The 15000-nt window shown below is 43.4% G+C and overlaps 1 protein-coding gene across 1 annotated transcript in view; it reads left to right on the top strand.

The window, feature by feature from the left end:
* The window catches only part of PROX1 (prospero homeobox 1), a 49932-nt gene that overhangs the window by 21839 nt on the left and 13093 nt on the right, over positions 1 to 15000 (top strand). Inside the window, exon 5 of the mRNA XM_085300133.1 lies at positions 1 to 71. This exon is cut by the window's left edge and continues 124 nt beyond it. Coding sequence (XP_085156259.1) covers positions 1 to 71 — 71 coding nt within the window. The remainder of the gene's footprint in view (positions 72 to 15000) is intronic.

Genomic DNA, 15000 nt, shown 5'->3' with positions numbered 1-15000 from the left:
TGTCTATAACCAGAGACTGTGAGCTCTACAGGGCCCTGAACATGCACTACAATAAAGCAAACGATTTTGAGGTAGGCACTGATCTTTGTTTCGGTGTGCGTGAGCAGCTCTGTAGTTTGGGCAACGTTTAAATAATGTACCTTTTCACCGTGTTAGTGACCGTGTGCGTTCCACATCTCTGAATGACGCCAATTAATCTTTTTAGCTATGGTAGTTGGAGTATTAAACCTCGCTAGGGCTTGACAAGAGATGAAAGTTCTCACTTTTTTGATAAGTTTCTTGGCTTCAACTTTTTGAAGTTTCTTTTGGGAGGGGCTGTAGTGAAGATGTCATTTCATGGCTCTTTAAAGCTCCATAATTGTGTGATCGGACACCTTTCTCTGCACTGCTTTGTTTGATTTACAAAGCTGAACTGCATTTGCTTTTTGTTAATCTGCAGGAAGAAAACACTCCTAGAAGTAAGCGCTCCCTGTTTTCGGTTGTAACGGCTTTGAGGCTTTGATTAAGACCCTTGTTTACAGGCCAGCCTGGTGGCTCGGCAGACTATCGCTGTCATCGTTGCCGCGCTGACCCGCGGCRGTAGCGCGGGAGAGCGTTTCTCAGTGCTGAGGGTGGCATTTTGCATTGTTCGGGTCGTCAGATGTAACGATGCATTCAAAAAGGGGCGAGTGGGGGGGGGCTTGAGGAATCCCATCTCTTGGTGAAGTGTAGCGGGACAGTGGCTGCGGTGTTACTATTTTCTGTGTGTGTTTTTGCACCTTTCGCTCGGTGTGAAGTAGCATAACTGAGCCCTGTCCTGTAGCGAAAGTGTAGCGAAAGCATAAGGAGGGTCATTTCCTGCCCAAAATCTGTCYGGGGACGTTTTAGCAGCGCTTACTTTCACAGCATGTAAGTTCAGATAATGCAAAAAGGTCTCTGAGCAAAGACTTTCTCAGCTCATTTCCCACCTTCTGGATGTGCAGCGTTTTCTAGGAGAACGATTGTACGGAAAAGACAGATGAAGAAAGAGGGGAGAAGAGGATGTTCCCAGAGGGATTTACCATTCATTATATCTGACATGATATCTAGGCTTAACGTGTGGGGTGCCGTAGCACCCCCAGGCCCTTGCGAGGGATCACGGCCCCGTTGTGTACTTCTTTCACATGCGCAAGTTAGGAGCGTCCCTGCCCCTGGGAGGTAGCTCTAACTACRTGGTGAGAAACAATAGGTAGATACAGGAACAGAAAGGGAAATAMGCTAGGAGAGAAGTGTTACTAACTATTTTCTGTCAAAATGAATTTAGTTTTTAATTAAGCTTTTTTTTCTGTTTGCAGAAGGTAGGTTGAAATGTTCTGTGCTCTCCAAAAATTCTAGTATCCTTAATGGTTTTGGACACTTATTATTGCTTTTCAGAATGTTAGTAGCAATGTAAGTGAATGTAAGTGAATTACTTCAATGAAGAAATGTGGGGAGCTTCCAGGTATTTTCAAGTAGGTTAGAAAATGTAAATCTCAACTGTTTAGCACTGCTAGTGATTGCAGTATCCTCAGCAAAGTGGTCTGGTGGCTGTTAGAGAAGGAGTGCCTTGCTGCTTTCCCCATGGATGAAGGAAAAGCCTTTCAGGGGTGTGTGTGTGTGTGTGTGTGTGTGTGTGTGTGTGTGTGTATGACTGTATGCTAATATAGCCGCATATAAATGGCTATGATTTTCAAATTCTTTCACACACCCTTTCTTGTATTATCTAGTATAATTAGAATTTCCTAGAGCTTTATTTTTGCACTGAAGATCCGTCAGTTAAGAGATCATGAAAGYGTACAGTACGGTTTTTAATGTAGCCAATGTAACTTTTCCCGATAAATGCCCAGCCCCGCCCCCACAAGCTGGAAAGCAAAAATGACGAGTACTGTAATGTTGAAATTGGATCCAAAGGGATTTAGCAAACTGAGCATTTGCCATATTTAGCGTCATCAAAGTTCCTTCCTCTCATACTTCAGTGATGCATTGCTGATCTTCTGATTAGTCTGATGTGCTGTTTCTCTTAAATCACCTATACTACTCCTCCTAAATGCTCCTCCTTTATCTCTTGTTGAGCAAAATTCATGCATATACGTTAATACTCCTAAATTGGCTATTAGGAAAATGGGATAAAGCTAGAATGTGCATTTGGTCCATATCAACTGTGCCATCGATCTGCTCAGGGAACTGTGATACTCTGTTCCTTTCCTCGTGCGTTGGAACTGACAGCTTTTTCGCAAAGTCGAGTAAGATGTTCAACAAGCCACATGTGCTGTCGTTTTTAGCTTTGCCATTGTACCCTTGTGGCTTCGAGCCAGAGATAGATACAACACCTCCTCCAGCGTGAAGCGACTTTGCGTGTGTGTGTGTGCACACGTGTGTACGTGCGCATAGTTGGTTCCCTGTGTCTTTCGCGGTAGGGTCAGCTGGAGAAACCTGTGCTGAGTGTAGCTGCACAGAACAAGCAATTTGAAACTGGTTTTTGAAAGAGGAGAGGGAAACAAAAGTATTTTTTTGCAAAAGGTGAAGATGCTTCTCTATTCTGGGACAGTTCTTTCAGGGAGGGAGAAGGTGGGTTATATCCTGGTGAGCGCAAGCCGCAAATGTCAGCGTCCCAGCACAAATGCCGAAGTTGGTCAGAAAGAGAGGACAGCTTGCTGTGCCACTTGATATCTGTCTCATCTGTGGTGTTGCCATAAGCTTTTGAATGCCAGCTGCAATAATTAAAGTCAGGTATTGTTGCTATGCATAAAAAGAAAAAAAGAAATCCCAAACCGTTTCTTAACTGTCTTTCAACATCCATCATAGTAGGGATCATCAGAGCTCACACTTGTGAATGTGATGTTTCAAGCAAGGGAGACACCAAGCTGTGAGTTAAAATAAAATTATGGTTAAAAACSGTAAATAATATTTTTTATTATTATTATTATTATTCACTCACAACAAGCAAAAGAAGTTGGCCTGAGGACAATACCTGGATTTTAGCCTTGCTTTGGCTCAGGCTCCTCTGCCGTTGTCATTGCCTGTGAGTTAGGGACGCTCTACAGGGTGCCGCGTGCTGTTTCTGGTGGGCGCCCCAGGGCTCGCTCCCCGCTCGGACGTCGCAGGGTCTCTCCCCCTCCGGGCAGGGGGTTTTGCTCGATGCCMTCCCACCTGCTCCTCGTATTCGCCACGATGGCCATTCCTGCACGCGGCCAGCGAATAAGCACCGAAGTGGGCGAGGGCGCGCGCCGCCGYCCTGCGCTCAGCCCGCCGGCTGTTTCGCAGGAGCTCACCCGATTTCGCGGCCGTCCTTCCCGCGCTCGGTGGCGGGAGTGAGGTGTCCGCCGGGCTGCGTTGTTCTCRCAAGCACCCTGGACGCGGTGTTGGTACAGCAAGGCCTCGTGCGATGATGGCCTCTTTTCGCAGCACTGGTTGTTTAGCRTGGGGATGAAACAGTTTTTAAGAAGTTGGCTCTGTTTTCGGCAGGAGAAAACCGTAACACTGCAGGAAAACTTAATTAAGACCAGTTGTACTCAAGCCTTAGCGGAATGTTTRACTTAAGGCACTTTGAATTAGTCCCACAAAAATCGATGAGATTATGTAAAACAATTCAAATAACACCACCTAAAAATCCAGATAATAACCYGGTCACGTAAGCGACCTACAAACACTCGAGAGGAAGGTTGGCTGCCGACATTTTAGAAGTGCTGATGTTTCTAGGCTGATCCCATTTTGGGGTGCTCAGCTGGAGGTCTGTTAATGAGGGCCACGTCGTCAGTAGGTCCTCGRTGGACCATTCCCTGAAGATGAAGTGTGCCCAACGGTGCATCCAAAAATTCAGACATCCTAAATCATTGCCTTTGAAAATTCTGGCYGCTCGTGTGCTTATTCTAGGAACCCATATTCTTCCCTGGTTTCCTCTGCAGGATTCATCTTGAACTCTCCAAAGGAGAATTAGAGCCTTTGAACCTGATCCTTATTTAAAGTAAGGCCACTTAACATGTTTTTGCGATATATAGGCACTGTAAAGTAGAATTTATAACCCCTCTAAAATTGCTTTATACAACGAGAGCAGTGTTCAGTGGCCTTAACAGAAGTGGAAACCAAGTCAATAATTTGCCAAGTTCCACCTCAAAGATGGTATGTTCAGTCCGTGCAGCGCGCTCTGCTGTGGCGGTCTGTGCTCTTCTCGTGGTGCAGCCTGATGGGACAGTTGTTTGCTTTAGTGTTATATTCCCTGCCTTTTTCCCTTGGGCTGTATGCTGCCTCCTTCAAGGGCTTTATTGTTACAGTGTTTCAGTGTTGTTCCCGGCACTGGTAAAGAAAAAGTTCGGGGGGCCAGTGACTTACCGTCTGCAGCCAGGGAAATGAAACTTGATTTTGCAATTTGAGAATAGCAAACATAGGTGAAAAGATGCCTTGCTGTCACGATTCCGCTAAAGGAAAAACTGAAACAGGTATGTCTGGGTGGAATTTGTTTTTCACTTAAAAATCTTGGTTTCAAGAAATGTGATTGATGCCCTCAGGCATATTCTGTCTTTTGTTTTCTAAAAATTTCGAAGAGGCTCTCTTGTGAAGCAGCAAAGCTTTCCTTGAAAACTACGTAGGAAATGAACCCGATGTGTAAATCAAGTAGCAAAATCCACGGCTTTCAGGAGAGGGTCCGTGCGCGGCATGTATCAATTAGTGCTTGTTAATCAGTTTTTGCAGTTAGTTGCACTGCAGGTCGTAGTTTGAAGCTATCAGAGAGAGAATCACAAGTGGAATACTGTTGCAAAACGACACGCGGTTTTTGTGTTTGTGTCCTTTGGATTCAAGGTGTTTGTATAATGAAGTTGGCACATTGATATATGATCTATTTTTTAATGTCATTACAATTTTAGTTCCCTCTGTCTTTTTGTCATTGGGTTACATTTAAGCACAGCAAGATCAACTTTAAACTTCCTTACTCAACAGCTTTATTAGTTATAACGCACCGTGACCTTTCTCAACATTCTTAAAGAAAAAGATACAGTGTAATGTCACTTTACTTTGCTTATTGTTCTTTGTTGTGGCGAACAAAGCATTTTCTACAGTGGCTATAGCACATAATTATACAGCTTTCAATAGCGGTGTCTTGGCACATATCAAAGTTCAGAAGAGCCTTTAGAAAAAAAAAGATGTTTTGTGGCAGCCTAGGGAGGGTCTCATCTTTCCTTCAGAAAATAGTTCAAGGCTCTTCTGTCAAGCTTCCCTACTTAGAGCTTTTTCTCCTCCTGCTTCATAAAGTTTAAAGGGGATTCAGTGGAGTTCTATGATCTATTTCCTTTGAAAGATTGTTCCTTTGCACAGAGAAGTCCTTTGACTTCAAGAGTTCACAGATTCATGTCTAGGTATCATATGTCTGACCTTATCAGTTACTCTATTTAATGTAGGAGAAAAAGTCTCAACTCTTTGTGTTTGTCTGTTTTGCCTCTGTGAAATGATTTGGTGAAAAGACCATCCTTTTTAACACACCACTGAGAGGCCGTTTCTGACTGTAACCTACCCTGTGGCTCTTCTTAAAAAAAAAAAAAAAAAAAAAAATTGTCCTTGTGTTTTGTGTATGGATGATTTCACAGTGAGAATAGAATTATACAAGGACAGGCACGCATAAAAAAAAAAAAATCTTTTGCTCTTTTTTCCTAAATGATCTATTGGCTATTTTGGTGGCTGCTACTCTGGTTCCCCAACAGGCACAACCATTTAACAAACACAGAGATAGCGGCTGGAGTGCTGGGCCAGCAGTAGGTTTTCCCTTGCTTCGACCTACCCCAAAGGCCTTCATAATTAATTGTCCTTCAGAGATGAGGAAAGTTCAGAGACAGTGTGCGTAGCGATGTCTATTGTCTGACATTCAGTTCTCCTTCCCTCAGCTCTTTTTCTTCATTCCACAAAGGGTTATCAATAGGAGCAGAGAGCAAGCTCTCTTCTAACAGCTGCTGGTGGTGGCTGTGGCTTTCTGTGGAACGGATCATTGTGCTCAGCCATCTATGGATTAAACGGCTAGAAAAGTTCTAACAACCCTTTCAAACTAGCGTGTTTGTTTCATCTGGGTTACACAGACCTATTTAGCTAATTTAAAACTTTCTCAGAACCCCTTCTCTTTCATCCAGGAAAAAAAAATTAAAATAATTCTATAATTATGAAAAATTCCTGCAATGAAACGTTGGCAAATGAAGGAAAAAATTGATCTGTGAGCTTTCATCAGAGCACACCCCAATAAGCATTGGTTTATCTGTAGGTTTCTTTGAGAGGGAGGAAGGTGCATAATATAAAAAGCACAAAAGAAAACATTGGTGTAAGCTTTAACAGAAACAAACATTTGCCCAATTTAAAAAACTGCCACAGTTCCTACAGCCTCTGCTCATAACATCAAAGTGCAAAGAAGCTGGAGTTTGCTGAACAGATTATTAATATTGTTGTGCCTTCTGTGATTAATTTAGAATCCTCTGTGGCATAATTATTAAACTTCATATACAACAGAACAAAATTATATACATGCTTCCTTGTTTTCCCTGATGATATGCTAAACAAAGATATGGTGCRGTTAGTAGATATGCAAGAAGTATAGTCAAATTAGGGCTGTTTATTAACAATCGTTATGTTGCTGCTCCAATTAATTGGGCGAAGCCAAAAAAGACAAATACAATCATTCTTCCACTGAATGGTTTAACTAGCAAATTAGGAAGGTTTTTGTAATTTTTTAAAAAATCTAAAAATAAAATAAAAAACTCCACTCCCAACCTTTACTTGTATTCTTTATAAATACCTCACTTGAAATGAAAAGGAATAAGGAATTTTCTGGGCTCCATCTCACTTCCTTAATGTTAAGAAGGACTGCAACAACAATCAGGATCAATTATTGTACTGATTAAGTTGTTATGCCTGGCATTTTGAAACAGGTTTTCTGTATTTAAGAAGAAATTACACACAAAGTAGATGCAGCTAATACNAAGGAAGGATCATAAAAAATTAAAGTTATTCTTATGAATCTTTCATTAGAAGCAATGAAAAGGGACACTGGTGAAGCCAAGTGCTTTGTTCTTCTGAGCTCCTCTGGTAGGGCCTGATCCTGCAAACAATTACGTACTTGAGCGTTCCTTCTGTGCAAGTCCTGTTGGCGCCTTGAAGATATCTCCTCCGCTGCCACCGTTTTCCCAGTTAGGCCTGTGGATTACTATTAGTCTCGTTTTACTTTATCAAACAGATGTTCCCTCTAAAATTTGTCAAAAGTTGTGTAAAAAAATATGCCACAAAAATCACACAGCTCTACTGAGGCAAACACTTGCTTTTATGCAGGATGAGCTGTTGTTAAATGATTTAAGGCTACTCAGAGCTTTTCAGATTACTCCCCACCGCAAATAACATGTTAAGTACTAAATTGCCCTAAGCGGTGTTTTATTAATGATCAATAAAATACTAATCTTGTCTTTTAGTGTAGAAAAAAATTTTAGTAGGATTTTTCCTAGTTTAGTTCATGAATAGCAGTAAACCGGAAAAAAGCACCCCCCAAAAAGCAAAACCTGTCCTTGSTTGTTTCTGGTTTTGCTTTAGGGGAATCCTAGGATTGTTCTAGCTGAATAGTGCAGGGTTTGTGTGCGTGYGTGCAGTGGTGGTGTGGTGTGTTTTGCTTTGAGTTTTTTTAAACGATCATTTGCTGGTACTCATCCTTATTGCCCCATCCTCTTCTAAAACAAAACAGCCCCCTTCCAGAAAAATCCCCAACAAAAAAGAAACAAAACTTGGCAAACTCTTCCGACTCCTACTGCCATTTCATTTTGCATTCAACAAGAAGTGGTGGGAATTGAAACGTCAACTGGAGACTGAGAAAAGCACCCATTTATAGTGCGTTAGCCTTGCACAATTCAAGATCTCTTTTGCTAGCTGCACACATTATACCCAACATCTCGCCACTCTCTTGTGGCAGTTGTGAGGAATGGCTATTCCTTCCCGTGTGTGTACTACAGGCCTCTAAAGACTCTTATTTATTCTCTCCCATGTCACCTTGTGTACAGTCTGGTCTGTGACACTGATGGTGATTATGTCATTATTTTGCTCTGGGGGCTTTGGCACATCTGCAGAGCTGATGCACATCTTCTTTGTTACGCTGGCATACGTCCCATATCGCAAATGCTTCATTAGCCTTACTGCCTGCCTCCTTGCCAGACAAGAATACCCAAATCCAAGCTTCTTTTTGCTCTGTTCTTTTGTGTCTGTGATGAGCCTTTATTCATCTTCTTAGTTCTTCCCTGTTTTCTGTTTTTCTGTGTAAAACTGATTTCCAGATGTCCATCGTTCTCCAAAAAAAAAAAAAAAAAAAAATCCTAGATGAGGAGTGAGAAGCAAGGTGAATTTTAACCCATGTTAGCCTGGTCTTTTCCCTCGTGAGCTTAAATTCTTTTTCTTTCATCTTGCATGGAGAGAGTTCCTTGGGCTAGCCAGTTACAAGGAGTAGGAACATTTTAAAACTTGATGTTTACCCCCAAAATACCTCAAAGCAAACAAACAAAAAAAACCCAAATGAAATTCTCTGATCCATTTAACGTACATGTTTCTTTCAGACTTTCTTCCTTTCTTTTAAATGATACAGCTAGATTTTTCATTCAGAACTTTTGGAAAGCAGTACTRTCTCATGAATGAGGAGGATGTTTTCTGAGCAAGATCTGATTGAAAATTCTTATATGCAGTGTATTCTTACTCTTTTTTCACATTAGAATATGTGAAACATTCTGTACTGTGAAAATTCAGGAAAAATGTTGATCTTCTACACTTCATCTAGCATGTGTATCATACCAGAGAGATCTAAACTAGCGGATTAACTGTTAGCTTGGTAAGATTTTTCCCTCTATACCCCACTACACACTTGTTCTACATGACACTGAACTAAATTTGGGGCCAGGTTCTTGAGTTCTGGTGTGAGAAAACTAGTGCTGTCTTTTGTTGTATTATTATACWGTCAAGTGTGTGAATATTTGTTGAATATTGATTGAAAAAAAAATCATTTGTTTTACAAAGAAAATTTGAGTGAAGACCTGGGTTTGGAGCCACATAGTCTCATAATTATAATGTGTATAGGTTTGGGGTAGAGGGGACATTGTTTTTATTTTTATAATGCTATCTTCTTGCTAGTCTGTTCTGGCTTCAGTAGGAGTCATATAGAAAGGATTGGCCATCTTTTAAGACTTTGAGTAGGTCACCTTTAAGCAAAACACTTTTCTTGATGCCTTCAGTACATTTTAAAACATTTGAGAGWCAGACTGATCATGTGACTTAGCTAACTTTCATAACTTTTAGAAACCATKTGAGAGACTCAGCAGCATCATTGTCTGCATTGGTGCAGCTCTCTAATGCAGCTTTCTGGAGTTCTGCACCTTTTCACAACAGGTACCACTGGAGAGGGAAAGCAGGGGCAGCACAAGCTTACAGAGGGGCCTTCTCACATTAGCTTAGAGTACAACAGTAACATTATTTTGAATGATACTTAAATCTATGGGGCAAAATTCTGTCAGTTTACAAGAAGAATCTCAACGCGAAAGGCCTCTTGATGAGGACGTAATGGTGAGGCAGAACTATTGCAGAGACGTCCATGAAGATTAAGTCAAGATGTGTCGTTCAGTCCAACAGTGAGACAGTCCTGAGCAGAGCACTGGATCGATTTCCATATTTACATGGACCCCATCACTGGCTGTGCTAGAGTATTGCCACATTTTATAGTGCAGAAAAAGAACYCAGTGTCTCCCTGACCTGTGAAAGCAAAAGTGTTGGGGGTGGAGGGGGGGGGGGAAGGACAGCCAGAGGAGCTGCCTGAGGGTAATCAGTGTGTTGGAGATGAATTCTCCCTGTAGTCCTGGAGGGGGCAAGGTCCATCGTTCTTATCTGCAGAGGGGAAGTTACGCAGTCTAGTTCTGCCTCATTTCAGTGTACCACCTAAGGGACTCGTGAACTGCCGTCCGGAGGGGGATGGTTTCAAGGCTCTGGCGGAAATGTGCTATCAGAAGAAACCATGGCCAGGTAGTAGCCCAGACCACTGAAAGAGTTTATATGTCAAAGATGTGGCCTTGAACTTGCTTCTGTAGTTAATGGAGAGCCTATGTCAAGAGTAGCAGACCAGGATGGCATGAACTCTGTTGCTAAGCAGAAAGACGGCTGCATTGATTGGGACTTTCAGGGAAGTGGTGGCATAGACAGATAGATGCATTTAAAGCAGTAGTCTTCAGAAACTTTTTAGCAGAGCAAAGGGGAGTCAACGCTGAAGAGTAAAAATGCCCTTTAACTGCCAAATACCAATGCTCATGGAGAAGCTGAAATGACTTATCTCATGCAATTGAGGAGGGATCTGGCTCCATCAAATGAGGCCCAGCCTCGAGCTTATCTCTTTTAGTGCAGTCTGGAATTACACTGTTTCATTCTGCAAGGAAAGGCATCTCAGTCCAGTAGGACTGAGTAGGACATCTTAGGATGTCTTCTTAACTCTCAGGCTTGGAAGGCTCACCAGTCTCAGGCAGGTCCCACACCGAGGTTCATAATGGGATGTTTGAAACCTAGTGTGGCCAGGCATGCAGTTCAAGGTGGAGTGGATGGAGCAGCTTATGCCACCACAAGGGGCTCTAGCTGCCCAGAGATGCTTGTTTGCACTGGGAGAAGGTTCGTCAGAGTCCCAGTGGGCAGCCTGGGATGAGGCAGCAGGCTTCATTTGCAATGCCCTCATGCGCAACCATGCACAGTTTCCTTCCCCTGCCCCTACCCTCTGAGACGGGAAAGAGGAAAGAAGGTATCGTGATGCCAGAGGGCATGCTTACCACCTTCATACCACCCCCAAAAGGACCCCAGTGACTGGCTATTTCCCTGCCAGACTGATTAAACACCACCTGCTTCCCATCCCTCTCCTCTACTTTGCTCCTCATTCCTCCCTCCCTACCCCAACACATACAAATTGAATAAGGAAAGGGCTCTGTATTAACAGTTGGAGCTTTTTAAGGGCCAGACACAGATGACAAGGGCAACTGCAATGCAGAGGGGTGGGAAGAGTGAACAAGAGCAAGAAACAGCAATTATAAATGTTTACTCAGTGCCATGAGATTTTATGTATATGTTATAAGATGTACTTTGGATGTAGAAGCCTTTAGTTATTACTTCTTCTGTAGTATTAACAGTTCATCTACAGGGCCAAGTTCTGCTGAACATGAAAAAAAAAATCACCGCACACTATAAGCTGCACAAAACACTTCCCTTGTATATCTGTGGTCTAACCAGCAGGTTCTGCCTGACCCGTTCTCTTAGGCATGGAAATAAACAAGGAGAAGAGAGGACTTACTGCTGGTGAAAAGAGAACCTGCTCCTCAAAGTCCAGGCTACGCTGCTGTCCTTTCTGAGTAACATGATATATTTCTGTCTGGCTAATTTGTGCAGAAGCCTGTGCAATAACCTCTCTGCTGTTCCTGCAGCAGAGCCAGAACTGGGTGGTCATCCTCATACTTACTTTTCTGGACAGGTTTTTTGTGGGCGCCTCTATGTGATACCTGCCAGAATTTGGCAGCAGGGTATGTAATGTGCCACTTGGCATCGTAGGCAGCTCTTGGAGCAGATTGTTTCACCACTGTGGGACTGACTTAAAGTTAGACTGTTCTTGCATGCATGAGTTTTATTTCTCCTTCAGTTTTTTGAATGAGACAGCTTCTTGGGTGTGACAGTAACCCCTTCTGTGATTCTTTCTTATATTCCCTGACACATACTAAATCCCCAACCATCATAAGCTGCAGGAACCTTAGTGATTTTTCCATACTGCAGCAGTGCCATTGGCAATGCAGAGCGTTAAGGGCAATCAGAGTTTCCATTAGAAACCTCTACATCTCACAAAGTTCTAATTCATCAGGAAAGCAGAAAGGGAAACTTGATAATCATCTCCCCAGTAAAATGCTATTGATCATTTTTGAGAATGAGGAAAGGGGAGGCCTGAATTTCAAGGTGCAAAAGTCAAAAGAAATTGTGAACAAGAAGTCTTTTTATTTGACGTTAATCTGCTCTGCTTTGAATTTGTACCAAGCTTTCTGCTTAAAAACTGGCGCATTAAGGTCATGGTGCTTGCACCAGAGAGCAGCTGTGTTTCAATGATGCTCATTCTTTGAACCAAGGGCACAGCAGTCCCAGGACGGAGASCCTCCAGGGTTGTCAGCAAGGCAGTGACCTGCACGTTGTGGGATGCTTCTCTCCTACTGTTGAGTGGGAAACGAGTCCTGGCAGACCCAGTGCGATGGGATGGAGGGGAGTTTCAGCCTGGAAAAGCTGTGGAAGCGCTGTTGTGTGCATCCAGCTGGGGCGTGCGACGCTGGCTGCGCGCTTGGCGCGCTGGCCATGTAGGGAGCCTGCAAAGTACTGTAGAATCTTTATTTGTGGAAAAGCTTAATTGAAATGCAAGTGATTAAATCTAATGTATCACGCAGTATCCATTTTCACTGCACTGCCACTTTCACTTCCCTGATATTATCAGACCTCTCAGCAACCCCTCTGTCATTTTTTTTCCTTATAAGAGCCATGCCATTCTCTGTCCTTATTGTGAGCTTGATGGAGGCGACAATAGTAAGCCGGCAGTAGATTACTAGTGCCCCAAACCCTACACAAGGGATGAGGGATCTGAGCTTCATCTCAAACAAGCACTTTTGAAATGCATTCTTAAATCAGTTGAGGGACAAGTGTTTTCCAGCTTTGTGTTTCAGTGGTAACTTATAAAGAATAAAAAAGCCCCAGTGTAACAGTAAATGAAATAAGAAACCTCTCATTTGCCTGATTTTTCGCTTTTGAGCTTGGCTTGGGCTAATGCTCTTTATTTTCCTAAATGCTGGGCTCAGCACCTAGTGCTGCCCCGAAAGAGTGGGCTCCTCTTCACGTGGCTCTGAGGTCTGCCACAGTGGGAGAGCAGACCCAACTGAACTGCCACCCACGTTCTTGTCCCTCTTTTTCTCCTTCCAAAGAATGTGTTTCTTAACTGCAGTGATATCCTTTCAGCAACTGTTGTGAGCGCAAACTCGAGGGCAGCAAACAAGCAGGGTGCAGTGGCACCAGAGTGCTTGCTGTCGCGGTCAAGGAGATCAGTGCACATGTAGCAGTGGACAAATTAACACCCTGCTCCCTAGAAAGATGGTGGTTGGGGGAGAAAGTGTATTTACTGAAGTGTCCAACAGTTGAGGTATTTCTCATTTGTGTTTTTAAAATAAAAGCATCCTTTCCAACTATTTCCCTCTCCTTATAAGTGATAATGGAAGAGGCATTAGCCTTTCCATTGCCTGAGCCAACCTATTTTTTTCTAAGAGGTGTCCAGGATGTTCAGCCAATTGAGTGATCTAATTAGCTGAAAATTGTTAATTTCTTTTACCTTATAAAGCACCTAACACAGAAACTGTTAAATAATGTTAAGTGTCAGACTTAAACTGAGAACATTGGGCCATATGCTGCCATGGCTTTCGCGCCAAAAAGTGTAGCAACTTACTCCAAAACCTGCCTCCAAATTCTGTGTAGAAGCCAAAGCCTCCTGCTTGATATGCTGCCACACCAACTCGCAGCACAAAGATGGTCCCACGCAGCAGCTCACCATGCTCGGGAAAAGAGTGCATGTGTGTGTGTGCGTGTGAGTGTGGGAAGGGAGGTGGCGGTCTGGAAAAATATGTGAGGAGCCAGGACACCAGGAAGGTGTTGCACACGTTGCCCTTGAGAACCCAAGGAAACTGGCTGTACGGCAGTGCTGCTTTGGCAGGGCTACCTTGGAAACAGCAGCAAATCTGTACCTGCAGCAGCAAATCGTGCAAGTCCCTGGACTGCAGAGGGCCGGTGGATAGATGGATCCTGTTCTGGCCATTCATTCAAAGGGAGGTCCCTGGCTCCGTCACACAACTCCTTTCATCCCAGTAGCGGCCTCAAGCCCTCTGCAAGTCCAGGGATGCATACGAGGGAAGGCTGGTCCCAGTATCCCCTTAAGCCTGCAGAAAAGTGGCCTTAGAAGGGGTTTGATGTCTCGCTGTGTTACTTCTGGCTTGACCCCAGCACTGCCATGATGCAGTGTCTTACTGGCAGGGGAAGACTGGAAGGGGTTTGCTCTCAGTAAGGTTTCCTACATGACAGCTGTTCTCCCAAGGATATGGCAATTTGCATTTAGGTGCAAGCTTGCTCCAACACCACACAGGCAAAGTCTTTCTCATGTGAGGAAGGGGCTCAGGATGATGTACATGGAGTTTCTGAAATATCTGTCACCTGTAAGAAAGTCATGTTGTGGCTTGGAAACACACCTTTTACGCTGGATCTCATTCCTGTTGTCCTCTGAAGTCTGGTACCCTTACTTCTGGGGGCAGGGAGTGTTTGTGCACATCTAGTTCATGCTTTGTCTTAGGTTTTCTCAGAAGAAATACTTCCCCTGAGTCATCCTCTGTTAATACTGTTCCTGTACTGAGACGGGCTGTTATGTGCACACTTTAGAAATTGTAAGTACGCGTRGTGAGGCTGCTCCCTCAACATCGGACTTGCTCTCCATCCCGGAGAGGTTCTCCATCACTTGCCGTAATAGATGCTGTTTACACCTTATCTTTAGGTTAAGAGGTTCCCTGCGGTGTCCCTCTCCTCTGTCAGTATATAGATCATCCAGCTAGAAGAGTGATCTGGCCTTCCCCCTCTCACCCCCTCCAACCTGTTTACCTCCTATTACCACGACCTTGCTCTCTGCAACGTGAGCAGCCTTCATCAGCTGAAGACCTCTGATCCCAAGTCCACTAGAGATTTTGGCTTTCCTATTTGGCAAGGCGACTTGTTGCCCACCAGGTCAACATGAATAAAGATTTTTAAATCCATAAAGTCCTACAACTGAAGAAAAAAAAAAGGCATCTGGATAATTTAACCTCTCCTGGCAGACTGGCATCTTGAGCTGTCTGCGCTGCGCTTGTTTATTTCTGCTCGTAATTAGGATCAAAAAAATCCAAACAAACACTCACCAAGAATTCTACTTTATATAAAATTTGAAAG

This window comes from Rhea americana, unplaced genomic scaffold (assembly GCF_003343005.1).
Source record: "Rhea americana isolate MKP2758 unplaced genomic scaffold, rheAme1 scaffold_160, whole genome shotgun sequence".
In the NCBI taxonomy this organism is placed as follows: Eukaryota; Metazoa; Chordata; class Aves; order Rheiformes; family Rheidae; genus Rhea; species Rhea americana.
This window is presented reverse-complemented; position numbering and strand designations above follow the sequence as displayed.